Here is a 15312-nt window from a genome sequence, read left to right as displayed (position 1 = left end):
TTCTGTCAGTAGATATTATAAATTGCTCATTGATTACAACTCATAATGAATTCTCTCACATTTATGAATACACTTGTTACTTTTCAGTAAAATAGCCAGTGCTTTTTTCAAAACTTCTTGGAAAAACAGCAACCATAATCTACCAATAAAGCATGCAATTTGTAACATATTCCTTAAAAAATAAAATTTCATTTGGAATTATGTACCGTCTGCTGTACCTAAATATGAGTTCTGGCAAGCTAGATAACATGCTTTCAAACAGACTACTCCATGACTGGCACATTGATCAAAAAATAAACCTGTGATATAATTTCACTGCTAATAACACACTGAATATTAATATATGTTGCTATTGTCCCTCTGTGCTGAACACAGCATAGTCTTTTATGCTATTTGTAATCTTATTCTCTTAAAATAAGCAAACTTTAAATCTCTTTTCTCTTTTCTAATATCATTCATAAGACTAAAATGCAGCCTCTCGTTTTCCAACCTTCCTTATATATTCACAGAAAGCTGAATCTCTAATCTAGCATCATATTTCTATTGCTGTTTGCAAGCCACCTAAACTATGCTTTCAGTACATTAGCATCTCCCAGACTGAATTGCATATACAATTCTATACAATTAGAGCTGTTACATTACATGAAAACCAATGCCTAATCAAGAGCCTACAAAATGGTGCTCAGAAGTACAGCCTTCCCGTGCATCTCTGATTACTGCACCAATACTGCACCAATTTACTAAATCCTTAAAAATGAAGAATCCTGCTGTTCATGTCATGCCATGTTAGCAAAGGTCCCCTCTGTTCTGTTTCATAAACCCTGTCTCTTTTTTTTTAAGTCCTCTATAATGTTATTAAGACAGTTACCAAACAACAGTGGTTGCAAAAACAGATACTATTTTTATGATATCTGCCTTACCAAAACTTGAATGTGGGAAAATGGCCATGGTGTCTGTGTCTGTTTCTGATTTTTCTTTTCCTGATGTAGGTACCTTTTTTTTTATTTTATTTATTTATTTATTTATTTAGCTAATAGAAGCACAGCTGAGTATCTACAGAAGGCATTGTATTTTCTGCTAGTATGCAATGAATCCAAATTCTGATTATTTCTTAAATCGAATGTAAGAAGCCGTAAACTATTAAAGGGTGGAAATCTCACATACAATAAGTGATAGGAACTAGGCTCAAACTGACAAGATTTAAACAGAATGGATGACTAAATGTACTGATTCTGTTTGCCTGCAGGCAAAACCATCAGTGCTCTGGATCTTTCAGGCATTTACTTTTTGAGTTATAAGCCACATTTTTTAAATTTTTTTCTTAACACAAATTCTTGGATAAGAAAAGAGTCTTAGTAATTCTCAATGCCATCAAAAAGTAGTGAATATATTTTCTGTTCCACTTAGGTGTAAACAGTGAGAAAAACATTAAAAAAATAAGATGATTTTACAGTTAGTTACTTTTGCTAAGATATACTGCTTCAGGTTTCATAGGAGATAAAAAAAAGCATGAAAGAAGATTAAAGACCAGAAAAAAAGCAATAATAAGAGAACTGGGTATTCTTCTCCAAACTTGCTAAACTCTGAGTATGAGTGTGATTATGGTGTCTGGGCTTTTGTGGAAGAAAACAACATCAGCCATGTGATACCATATATCATTTTCTGCAAGAGGACAAGTACCAAAATAGGAAAACAGGAGGCACATCCTCTGCAGATATGTGTAAACTGGTGTCATTGTTTCCTTTTAAGAAAAAGAAAAAATAAATTGTAAAAAAAAAAAAGTTGAAGTCTAAAGAATAATTTGAGGGGGGACAGGAAGAAAAGAAATTGCTAGTCTTACTGTCTATGCAGGACCATCCTTGAAGTCAAGACCGTATTTAGAATTTCTGGTGAAAATGAATACAAAGAAAAGTGAGAACAATTTAAGATTAGGGATATACTGATAAGTGGAGATATATACTGACATCTTCCCCCAGTCACTAAGGATAGTTTCTAAAATGGAGTAAGTAATATTTAAAATATTGAAGGGGAAGAAAAAAAAAGTCTGGTCCTTTTTGTTATTGAAACTATCACACAGATTAGAAATAGTATGACTGAATGAACAAATCAAGATGACAAGTGCATTTGATATATTTAGATCTCTTGATCTTTCTCTCTATCTGTGATTTGTCTTCAGAAATGAAGGTTTTCCTGGGTGTTACTAAGGATCCTCCTGTTTTCACCTCAGTAAAGTTATTGGGTGTTTCATGTTCATGTTCCGGATCATGTAAAAGGGCAAACTTTTGTCCCTGGCTGGTTCTCCCAACCCCTCTGAGCATATGGATTTGTTCTTTCAACAACTGTGGAAGTGAACTGACTGCAGTTACACTGACATCATTGACAAATGCATGTGTTGCCTTTCATTAGTAGAGATTTTTTTTTTTCTTAATTTTTATAACAGCTATTTGACACAGGGCTTTTTCTTTGAAAATAATCAAAAATTCATACCAAATGAAATCACTGGAACTGCTGTAGCTTTGTACATGCGTCCTCCTCTAATGCTTTTAATATAATTGAGAATGCTACTTAAGTTCTTGACACAGGCAAAAATTGCACTAAATTTTGTCATGAATTTTAAGTGAAAATTTCAGACTAAATGATCTCTCTCTCGTTTTTTTTTTTTTTTTTCCTCTAAAGCACTGAACGCTTCAAATGTGATCATTGAGGACACTATTTGAAGAAATGAAAGTAAACTATATTTTATAGGACTTAAAATTATCTTGGTTTAAACATGACTAGAGCTGTTTTTTTTATGGAAGATAGGTCTTTGTTTTTGGAAGAACTGTAGAGCAACAATCATCTTAGATTTATCCCATTGCACTGAAATAAAATAGCTTATTTCATGAACGAAGGCAATCAAAGGCACAAAGAAAATACATTTCTGTAAAAATGAAGTACTTTGCTTTTATTCAAAAGAAATATCAAATTATGCAATCTGAATATGATGCATTCATCATAAGATTAGGTTCCATAAGCATATATATTTTTTTTTATTCAGTATGAAAAAAAAAGAAAGGCATAATCACATGGTAATTTAAGTGGGCATAATCACATTGTAATTTAAGTGTAATGTATCAGAAAATAATTGATTTTTTTTTTTATGTTGGTTGGACTATGGCTCTAGGTTCTTGTAGGCCAACAATAAAAGTGAATGCACAAATGCAATAAGAGAAAGAAGGAATAAAGAAGAATGTTATAAGAAAACTAGAACAATATTCAATCAAGAAAAGTCCTTATGCCTACAATTATTGTTGTTATATGACAGTAGGTTACAGCATATTGCTAATATACTGACAATGCTACAGCATGGATTATGCAAAATACTGCAGTACTCAAATAGAATAGCAGTGCTTTTTTGAGTTTATGTTATGTTTTCAAAGGGAAGGAATGACCTCAAGAAGCCTCCGACCCTGGAAGAAATTATCAGGTTGCCCATCACTGTGTCCTTCACACTTTTTCCTGAAACAAAGTATGCCTGGGAGTCCTCAGGACAACAACTCAAAATAATGACTGCATGGATTGAGAGGCATACCAAGTCACACCAAAATCTATAAACAATATCTTAATACAAATCTAAGAAGTGTAGCACAAGTAGGGAAAGACTGTAAACAATTTTTTAAGCCTTCACTATGAAATAAAGATGCAAAATGAAAGAAAGTGAAAGATGTGTAGCATAATCCAATCAATTTTGTGAGAGCCATCATAAAAGTAAAATGTGCTCAGGAAAATGACAAAGTATTTGTGTCAAAAAAACAAAACAAAACAAAACAAAACAACAACAACAAAAAACCACCCAAACTTTAATATATAAACATAATCATATCCTGTAAATAAAAAGCTATCTCTTTCAGTATAGTAATATTAGACTTCTGAATTTTTTGAATAATTTCCTCCAGAGGCCACAAGACTTATGAAATTGTAAAGGTTGTTTTATATGACTAATTAGTGGCATGTGAAATTAAACATGCTGAATATACATTTCAATTGCATTACATAGAGAAGTGATTGGGAATGTGAAATAACTGTGCAATTTAATACCACTCAGAGGGAGCTGAACCGTACGCCTGAAACTTCAGAGAACAGCATAGAAAGTGCTTGCCCTTCAGGGACACCTTAGCCATTGCTACAACAGATGGGTAGTGCCATGGGAAGCCAACCAGAACAGGGTGGAGGTCAGGCCAGCTGAGGCAACATGAGACAATCTCACTTGGTATTTCATGGTTTTGTTAATCCATCAACTACTATTTGTCTCACTTCAGGGCATGCCTCAGCTTGATAGATCCCAGGCTCAAAGGCTTCATGCCCAGCCAGCAATGGGAATACTGGAAGGAGCGGGGCTGTAATAATTCCTTACTGGGCCTTCAAACGTGGTTCTGAAGCAAAACCAGTTTTGCTTATCTGGTTTTATAAGGAAGCTTACCTGTGTCACAGGTGAAAATAACTCACATGAGGAGGGGGAACATGTAATGTAGAATGACTCTATATATTCTCAGCTAAATAAGTATTTGAAATCTTTGTTGGTCACCTAGAATATTAAATGGTGTTGAGCAAGGTGAGTGAACAGACACCGCTGCAGTGCTGAGTAACTCACTTTCCCAATTAAGTTCCAAATCCTAGTCCCCTGCTTCCTTACATTAATTCACTCCTTGTGGGGGTTGTTTGGGGCACACAAATTAGTTTTCTCAACAAGCAGACTTGGATGATATTTGGGACAGTTTGCTCCTAATTCCTTCCCAACAGTACTGGTAACATCACAGTAGATATGGCTCCCTGTGCCTTGCACAGTCTCCAGCAAGTCCCACCTCTCATCTCACACACCAGGGCCTGCAGCAGCCATACACATTTTCATGCTGCTAAAGCTTTCAGACCATATATTTAACAACTTGTAAAACATGGTGGTGGTTGAAATGAAAAATAGTTTAAAAATTATTTTATGATGTAGAGAAATGGAGTACTAGTCTATTAGATTATTTGTGTTTAATTCAATATTGGTATATTGGGGCATATATATATATAAAAAAAAAAACAACAGTATATGTACTTTCATACGCTGACACAGAACTGCCTTAGTGAACTACTGACCAAAACACCAGTAAATTAAAAAGACAGTCTCGTCCTTTATTTTATCATGAAAAAAAAAATAAAAGAAATCTTCCAAACACTGATATATGTGTCAGCACCTTTAATCTTCACTTTGTGTTTCAAAGACACAAAGATTAGCTAGTAAAATTAACTTCTGCTTAAAGGTAGACCCAAATAACATACTGTAAAATAATTTTAAGATGCAGATTTGTCAAGCTTCTGGTTTTCTGCAGAAGCGTTGTGCTAAAAAAAGGAAACTCACAACAATTTTGAACCTTCTGGGGTTTCGGTTCCCCCTCAAGTACTGAACAGCATTGCAAATCAGGAGGAATGATGCTAAAAATTATATTAGATTTAATCAGATCCCTGAGCACTACCTTAAGCATATTTGTAGTTTTTCAGAGAGTATGCTTAACACTAATAATGTGTTTAAACACTTTTTGAAGCAAAACTCACATTTTTCTCTTTTCCAAGTATCGGTGAACAATAACATTGGCCTGCCCCCACAGTGCTCTGATCACATCCCTGCAGGCCTGAACAGCATCTCTGTACTCCTCCCACATTGCCTGTTGCTACTTCCACCTATTGTATGCCTCTTTTTATATGTTTTAATTCAGCAGTTTCTTGCTTGTCCATGTAGACCACCTGCCAACTTTTCTTGATTTCCAGTTTGTCAGGATGAACCAATTTGAAGGAGGTGATCCTCAAAAATCAGGCAGCTCTCCTGGACCCCTCCTCATGTTGGGACTCTCATGGGATTGTTCCAAGCAGGCCAAGTCTGCATTCTAGAAGTCAAAGGTTGTGATCAATGGGATCTTCAGCTGATAGGAGCTAGGTTTTTAAATTACATTTAAGAGAGAAGATGTGGAAGTAAATTCTAGTCCAACTGAAGTGAATTGCAAAACTTTCTGCGGACTTTATTAGGTCCATGATGTCTTTTAAATTCTAAGTATCACTCTTAATTTTGTCCTCTGTGTGTGTGTGTGTGTGTGTGCATGTGAGGAATGCTAGCATCAAATAGATGTAAAAAGAAGTATAAGTGAAATAAGAAAGAACGAAGAGTTTGGGTACATGAATGAGCTTATGTATAAGTCAAAGAAGAAATGATATACACTTATCTGTCTTGAATCTAATTATCCCAATAGGTAAAAAAAAAAGTGTGTCTGACATTTAGGCTCATGTTAAAGTTTACATAGGTGAGACTGAATTAAATTATTCCCACACAAATTATAAAACTAGAAAGGATAAAATGAGAATTTAATTCCTGAACTGAGGCACAATGAAGTTTTCTGATACCATTCCTAACAGAAGTGGATCTAATGACCCAGATACTTAAACAAGTTGTATTGTATAACACATTATAGGGCATCACACAACTGGGAATACCACACAGCTGATACAAAGACATCTAGGAAATTCCTAAAGCACATTGATGATAACTTCTTGGTACAGGTGAAAGGCTCTTGGTAGACAGATGTCTAGGAAAGGTTCCCTTCTAGGTTTGTTGCTTGTGAATAGAGAGGGTCTTGTGGGTGAAGCAGTGATAGGCAGACATCTTGGCCACAGTGACCGTGAAGTAGTTGAGTTTAGAATCTTTGGTGATAGAAGGAAAACTGCCAGAAAAAGTTTGACCCTGACTAAGGGGAGACAAATCTTCGGGTTGCTCAGGGAACTAGTTAGTAAGGTCCCCTGGGATTCTGCTTTTGAAAGCATTTGGATCCATCAATGCTGTTCACTTTTAAGTACCACCTCTTAAGAGCACAGGAGTAGGCTACTCCAAAGTGTCAGAAGTCAAGCAAATGGAGCAAAAGGCTGACTTGGCTGAGCAGGGATTTTATTCTGGAGCCTAAGTGGAAAAGGAAAGTGTATGGACAGTGGAAGCAAGGTCAGGTGACATGGGACGACTACAGAGATGCTGTTTGCCATTGTAGGGAGATAATTCATGCAGCCAAAGTTCATATTATAGTCAAAACTAGCCAATATTGTGGGAGACAATAAAAAGGGCTTAAAAAAATATTCCAACAGCAAAAGAAGGACCAGAGATAACATTGGTTCATTACTTGATGTGCACAGTCACCTCACAAATATGGATGTAGACAAAAAAAAAGATGTTTAATGCCTTCTTTGCTTCTGTCATTAACACTGATGATGGGCTCTGGGACCCCAGAACCATGAGTTGGAGGACTGTGATCGGGGAAATGATAAACTTCCAGCCAACTCCAGACTTGTGTAGGATGTGCTGCTCCAGCTGGATGTGTCTAAGTCTATAGGGCCTGATGGGATTCATCCCAGGGTACTCAAAGAGCTGGCTGATGTCCTTGTTAGATCTCTATCAATTATTTTTCAGCAGTATTGGGAATCTGGAGAGGTCTCTGTCAACTGGATGCTGGCAAACATTTTTCCGATTTTCGGGTAGGGAAGCAAAGAAGACCCTGGTAATTACAGGCCTGTTGGTCTCACTTCAGTGCCTAGTAAAATTATGGAGAAGTTTATTCTGGGAGTTATTGAAAAAAAACTTGAAAAACAATGTTTGACAGCAAGTTGAATATGAGTCAACAGAGTGCCCTGACAGACAGAAGGGCCAACTATACCCCGGGATGCATAAAGCATGGCATTGCTAGCAGGTTGATGGAAGGGATTGTCCCACTCTGCTCTGCACAGGTGTGGCCTCACCTCGCGTACTGTGTGCAGTTTGAGGCACCACAACATAAGAAGGACATAAAAATATTAGAGTGTCCAGAGAAGGGCTAAAGAGATAGTGAAGGGTCTGGAGGGGAAGATAGATAAGGAGCAGCTGAGTTCACTTGGTTTGTTCAGCCCAGAGAAGAGGAGACTGAGAGGAGGCCTCATGGCGCCCTGCAGCTTCCTGATGAGGGGAGCGGAAGGGCAGGTGCTGATCTCTTCTCTCCGGTGACCAGTGATAGGACCTTAGGGAATGGCATGAAGCTGCTTTAGACTGGATGTTAGGAAAAGGTTCTTCACCAAGGGGGTGGTTGGGCATTGGAACAGGCTCTCCAAGGAAGTGGTCACAGCACCAAACCTTCCAAAGTTCAAGATGTATTTGGACAACTCTCTCAGACATATGAATTGGTTTTTGGGTGATTCTGTGCAGACCTGGGAGCTGGACTTGGTGATCCTCATGGATCTCTTCCAACTAGGGATATTCTATGGTTCTGTGATTGGTTGCTCTGTATTAATTATTCATGCAACATATTCTGCTATAAATGTAATGCAGATTTCTCATCAGAGGCACAGAGTACTTTGAATATGTTTGAACCCTGAAACACTTAATAAATAAAATCATGAAACCCTGTGAAGTACTGATGCTTGCTGACCTTAAAATTGTTCTTCAATATAGCTTCAACATCTAAAAATACTCTTAAATACTCTAAAAATCTGTAACAAAGGAGACTGAACAAACAACAGTTGTTACCCTTAATACTATGTTGTACACAGTCACTCTTTTTCCAACCCGTTGGATGTCTAGCGTAAGAAGTTTCTTCTGTCCATGTTTCTTGAACATGCTTATGAAAACAGCACATAAGGTCAGTGCCAAAGCTTCTTTAAATAACAGTATAGCACATCTACTGTTTCCTTTTTGCCCACTAAATCAGATGTCTCGTTAAAGAAGGAAATTATATTCATTCAACATCATTTACTCCTCATAATTCTATGACGATTTTTTTTCACCAACTTACTATCCTATAGATGTTGATATATTAACTTTTTTTTTTTTTTTTTTTCCTAGTACATTTCTGGGAATCAAAGCTGGGCTGCTCCTTTCAACCTTAACCATTATGTGAAGGTGTGATAATTTTCTGTTTTCTCCTCTTCTTAAAAAGAAGCATGTGCCTGCCCATATCCACTGCTTTTCTACTTTGTGTGACCTCCGTAAACTTTTGAAAGCAATTAGTAATTGTTCACACACAGATTCAGCCAGTTCTTTAAATGCTCTAGGGTGAATTTCATCCTAACATTTCCATTGAATTTACATTCACATACTGGTTAGCCACTTCTTTTATTCCATCCCTCTGGATAAAATTGATTTTCTTAAATAGCTGGTCAACTAACCTCTTTTGCTAATGCAGAAGAAACCTTTTATATATCATCTAATTTTCTATATCATTTGCTATCCTTTTCTGAAGCATGGTAAAAAGAAACAGAATTATAAAAAAGTAGAGGAAGTTACTCTAACAATCTTTTTCTTGCCACTTATACTGTTATGTGCCTTAGCCTTTCTGGTTTCCTGATGGATGATTTTGCTGTTCTTTTCTACCCATATTTAGTCATATGGTTTTGTTTCCACATTTTGTGCAATTCCTTTTCACTTTTCAGGATGTTAAAAAATCTTAATGCTGCCATATTGTTCTTTATTCTACTCCTTCTGTCTCAGGAGATTTTTGTTGTTGTTGTTGTTCTATCTTAAGCACAGTATATGCAATTTTTATGCATTCCGTTTGTTCCAGGAACAAAAAAGACAGGGATCTCCTGGAAAGAGTCCAGAGGAGGACCACGAAGATGATACAGGGCTTGGAGCATCTTTCCTATGAGGAAAGGCTGAGAGACCTGGGTCTGTTCAGCCTTGAGAAGAGAAGACTGAGAGGGGATCTTATTAATGTTTATAAATACCTTACGTGTGGGAGACAGAGGGATTTGGCTAACCTCTTCAGTGGTTTGTGGGGATAGAACAAGGTGCAATGGCCACAACACAGATCACAGGAAGTTCTGAACCAATATGCAAAAGAACTTCTTCATGGCGAGGGTGATGGAGCACTGGAACAGGCTGCCCAGGGAGGCTGTGGAGTCTCCTTCTCTGGAGATATTCAAGGCCCATCTGGATGCCTACCTGGGCAACCTGCTCCAGGGAACCTGCTTTGGCAGGAGGGTTGGACCCGATGATCTCTTGAGGTCCCTTCCAACCCCTACAATTCTGTGATTCTAAAATTTCTTTCCAAGATATCCTACTTATCAGCTCCTTTGAGTTCATTGAAGTCTGTCCTTTTTGAAATCCATTACCCTTTTTCTACTTCTCACAGTCCTCACATTCTCACAATGAATATTTTGTGAATTTTTAACCAATGACTGTTGTAGTCGGTATCAAATCTAAAGTAACATCTCTCCCTCCTAAATTTCTCTGTTTGTTGTGGGTTGACCCTAGCCAGCATCTAAGCAACCACAGTCAGTATCTCACTTCCCTTCCATTGCCCTCCACCCTCTCCCTGCCCCCCCCCCCCCCCCTTCCCAAGGGGATGGGGGAGAATAGGAAGAGTAAAAGCAAAGAAATCTCATGGGCTGAGATAAATGCAGTATAATATGGTAAGGAAGAAGAGGAAAAAACGAGTAATGCAAAGGCAATGACTTTTCACCTCCCACAAGCTGATGCCCAAGCATCCAGTTGGCTAATCATCCAAACAATGGCTACATTGGGAGACATACCTCCCTACTTTTTATTTTGGGGCATGACATGACATGCCTTTGACATGAATATCCCTTTGGCTATTTCGGGCCCGTTGTCCTAACTGTGTTCCCTCCCAACATATTTCCCACTCCCAACCTGTTCACTGCATGGGCGGAGTGGAAAAAAGAGAAAACCTTGATGCTGTGCATATACTGTGCAGCAATAGCCAAAACATTGATGTGTTTTAGTCATGAATTGAAAACACAGCAGCATAGGGGATCCCTTGAAGAAAGTTAAATCCATCCCAGCCAGGTCTAGTATAATGTTTTGACATTAGTAAACGTTAACTTTGTCAATAACTTTATAAGTCATTGATCTCCTCACTTATTATTATGCTAACGGATACAGGGATAATGAAACTTCTCTACTACCTTCAGATGAAGGCTTCTGTCAGTTGCTCAAAAAAAGCCTTTTGTAATCTTCTAGAGAAATAGTCTGTGATAGATCCATGAAAGAACACAACCTAAAATCTTTTTTTTCTCTTTAAAGTTCCCTCAGAATTTTCCACAGCGTACCTCTGTCTTGTCTGTAGAACAAGTATTTATGAGAAACTATTCAGAAGCTCACATGTGGAAGTGGATATAAATGCCAGAAACCACAGAAAATCTTTAAAAATCTTTTGAAATATTCACACAGCAACACAGTAATCCCATGGCTACTAGTAACACCTACAGGGATTAACAGGTTGCAGTTGAGAGTAATGATAAAGCAGAGGTTCTCTTCTCCAAAAGTAATATTCCTATCACTTCTGCAAAGGGCAGCTATGTGCTAAAACTTCACACAGACTCAGATCTAAAATGCTTGTTCCTGTCTCATTCTGAGAGACACTCTTGAATTTCCACCTGATGCTTTCAGACCAGGCCAGGCTCAAGAGTCTCTGATTTCACTGCTGAGTTGCCATTCTCAGAGCCTGTGTATTTGCATTTCAGCCAGAGTAGAAATCAGCCCTAACTCCTCTCATGGATCTGGAGTGTGGACTCTATAGTACTTTTAAGGGAAATGGGGTTTAGTGAGCAGCAGTGCATGTATGCATGTCTATCTGTCAATCACCCTAACAATGTTTAACTAATTGATTTTTATTAAAAAAAAAATAAAGTAGGTGTTTCTTCAGGTTTGTAGATGCATGAAAAAGGCATCTGGGAATAGAAGAAAGACACTCAGGGGTTTTGCATATCTATCAGTGTTGTCCCGAACACCTAAGGATGAACTCTAGTCTTGTTAGATATTGATTCGCACCCTTTACATACAAATCAATGAGAAACCAGTTCTTTTGCTCTGAAATTATGAGCCATTTCACTGAATCCTGCAAGTACAAAGTCACAAGAACTAGGCCATAATCAGGCAATAAAGCATAAAGTATTCAAAATTGAAATAGCTCTGATATATATATGTGTATATATATATTTAAAGGAGCAAAATAAATTATTGATTGTAGTTGCAGAAGTGGAGACATTAATAAACAGTTCACAAATCACCACACTGGCCTTTTTTGTCAGTAGGTTTTGTAAATGACAGATTTATAATTTTATTGTGTACATCATTATAATTTTGTGAAATGCTGCATTTTTATATGGGGCTAAAGTCTTCTGTTCTCCATTGCTGCCATTTTCCCTTCAGAAAAAGTAAAGAGAGACGGGGAAAGAAAAATTATATTACCAGTGCATACACAAATAAATACAATGTGTACATATTTTTATAATACATCACATTTTAAAATTCAAAGCTTGAATTTTAGACTGAACACTTGGGTGTGGTCTTACAGCACTGAATGTTAACTGTGCACAATGCTGATGACATCACTGTCCCTAGAACAAAACCTGTGCAAGGTGACTGCATTCTGCTACTTCATCCTAAAGGACTGTCACTGTCAAATATCTTTTCAAATAGCATTTTAATATATTAATACTCTATGTATAATACTTACAGTTCAAAGCTGCAGCTCCTTCTTCTGGATAGTTCTTGCATTGACAAACATCTATGGAGTGAATACTGGGGATGAAGAGACCAGATTTTTGGCCTCCATGAAGTGGAAGGTATTTTCACTAAGAAATAAAATTCTGATATGACTGATTATTTTATCTATTCTTCTGAATGTGTGCGTTAAAATTTAGACATCCAAGTGTGTTTTTTTTTTGTTTGTTTGTTTGGTTGGTTGGTTTGGTTTTCAGGAAATAGAAGTTCTGTTTTTGCTGTTGTTTTTCCCCAACCAAAAGAGGGGCATTATTTGCATATGGTGATCATTTCATATAAGAATTGATCAAGGATTTTATCTGCAGGGCTTATTCCTAGCTGGTGTCATTTTTTTTTTTCTGTTATGAACATCATACAGACAGTCTTTACCTCTGGAAGTTAGAGCATGGCTCTGGATGCATTCTGTAGATAAACACAGTGTCAGACACTTCTCTCCTGGCTCTTTTACTCACATTCAGAAACTTTTGGTGTGTACAAGAGCTTGATTATATTTCATATGAACGTCAAACCATAAATGGGGAAAAATCATTTGTCTAGCTCATGTGCTACACAGTGACATTGCTGGATATTTTTGGAAAACAAAACGAAACATTGCAGGTTACCATAGTTTTTTGAATAAATTTGTTTTGTATTGTTAAGATGAAATCTAACTTACCTGTAAAGTGCTGAAAGTGGCCGCTTGTTGCCAGGTTTTGGTCTGTATGGTTTTGGTTCTCCTGCCATGTTGATATCTGAAAGCAAACATTTTAAACTCATAAGCTAAAAGTTTGGAACTTAGAGAGTTTTTGCAAAGGCAACTTCAAGACACTGAAAATGAGCAATAGGCAGTGAAAATGGACAGCATATATAAAACACTGACCTAGTTTTTAACCACTTTTAAATTGATGCTATAAAGTTTTCCTAAAAGTTCTTACTGTAATGCTTAAGGATTTTAGGCAAAATGCCATTTATTGGTACCAGAGAGAAAAAATGACCTTTAAAAAAACAAAAACAAAAACAAAAAACACAGGAATTTTCATTCATGAAGCTGAAAACAATAATATATTTCTACTGCACAAACTTGAATGGCAATTTAGATGTAGAGACAAATGACAAACTCAGGTCAAATACTGTTGCGAAGGGCTGCAGTAGTTTTAAAAACTTGCTCTTTAAGATCTTGCAAACAGTAGATGGATCTTTAACTGAGCCTTCACTATCTACTCCAAAAGAGAGTTTTCAAAAGCAAAGAAAAGGGTATGTTTTCCTAACCGAAATGCATCCTTTTTATTATTCTCAGTGTTGAAGCAAACTATCTTTAAAATTGTTATGGGGCAACAGAAAATCTGTTCTTGCAGATACCTTATCTAAGTACTCATAATTCTCAACAACATCAGAAATCTTGTGAAACCTTTTCTTTCTTTCTTTCTTTCTTTTTCTTTCTTTCTTTCTTTCTTTCTTTCTTTCTTTCTTTCTTTCTTTCTTTCTTTCTTTCTTTTTCTTTTTCTTTCTTTCTTTCTTTTTCCCTTCCTTCCTTCCTTCCTTCCTTCCTTCCTTCCTTCCTTCCTTCCTTCCTTCCTTCTTTCCTTCCTTCCTCTTTTCTTCTCTCTCCCTTTCTCTTTCCCTTCCTTTCTCTCTCTACCTCTCTTTCCCTTCCTTTCTCTCTCTCTCCCTCTCTCTCCTCTCCCCCTTTCTGTCTCTCTCTCCCTCTCTCCCTCTCTTTCACTTTCCTTTCTCTTCCCCGCTCCCCTCCCTCTCTTTTTGCTCTCTTGTTCTCTCTCCCCCCCTCACTTTATCGCTTTATCCCTTCCTTCCTCTCTCTCTTTCTTTCCCTCTCTTTCTCTCTCTTCCCCCTTTCTCTCTCCCTTTCTCCCTTTCTCTCCGTCTCTCTCCCTCTCTCTCTCTCTCCCCTCCCTTTCTCTCTCTCTCCCTTTCTCCTCTCTTTCTCTCTTTCTCCCTTTCTCTCTTTCTTCTTCCTTTTTTTTTTAATGTATTAATTTTTCATAATTTAATTTACATTATGCCCATGTATTTATTCTTGGAATGTAAAAATATATGAAGCTTATATACACATTAATCATGCTGGATCTCAAATTCTTCCCCTCGTTTGAACCATACTCAGAAACACACCAGGAAATGCACATCACTCATTTTGAATGCTAGTAACAGTTACCCATGGAGAAAGAAACACAGGTAGGCCCTTCTGTGGAGAATGCCTTGCCTGAGATTGGAAAGCTGTCAGTCTAAACATAAACTTATATTAAAAGCACCCAAACTGGGTGTTGTACAGTCAACTTTACAACATATCTCATGGATAAAGTAAAACAAATTTCATGCCATTTGAGTGATGCTGAAGCTACAGCTCTGCTTGGTTTCACTAACAGACAAAAGGATAACATTCAACAAAATCAGGAAATCAGCAGATATTTCAGTGTTAAGTTTCTGTAAGAGAAAAATATATCCCATTTACCATAGAATCACCTAGTGATCAAGACTTTTGAGGAAGTACATGTTCTTAGTAAAGCCTGTGTTTAATCTGAAATTGAAAATAGTAGAAGAAAAAGTGAAGTAGAAAGCTGTGTTGAATGAAGAAGCATCACTGCACAGTGTAGTGATACTAAAAGACTAGACATTTTTATTTACATTATTTTCTATGTCAAAAGCTGCAGCAAAAGCCTGAGACTGATGGATACTATTTTGGACAAAGTAGGAAAAAAGTTCCTCTGTCTTTTTTTAGTAAGCAGAAACACTGAAATAGGTTCATCAGATTTTTTGAAAGGAGAGAA

At 37.1% G+C, this 15312-nt stretch overlaps 1 protein-coding gene across 1 annotated transcript in view; it reads right to left on the bottom strand.

Moving 5' to 3' along the window:
• Positions 1 to 15312, bottom strand: part of RALYL (RALY RNA binding protein like) — a 224467-nt gene that overhangs the window by 76282 nt on the left and 132873 nt on the right. The window contains exon 2 of the mRNA XM_035546265.1: positions 13206 to 13281. Within this exon, the coding sequence (XP_035402158.1) occupies positions 13206 to 13281 (76 nt within the window). The remainder of the gene's footprint in view (positions 1 to 13205; positions 13282 to 15312) is intronic.

The sequence above is a fragment of the Cygnus atratus genome, chromosome 2 (assembly GCF_013377495.2).
Source record: "Cygnus atratus isolate AKBS03 ecotype Queensland, Australia chromosome 2, CAtr_DNAZoo_HiC_assembly, whole genome shotgun sequence".
Classification (NCBI taxonomy): Eukaryota; Metazoa; Chordata; class Aves; order Anseriformes; family Anatidae; genus Cygnus; species Cygnus atratus.
This window is presented reverse-complemented; position numbering and strand designations above follow the sequence as displayed.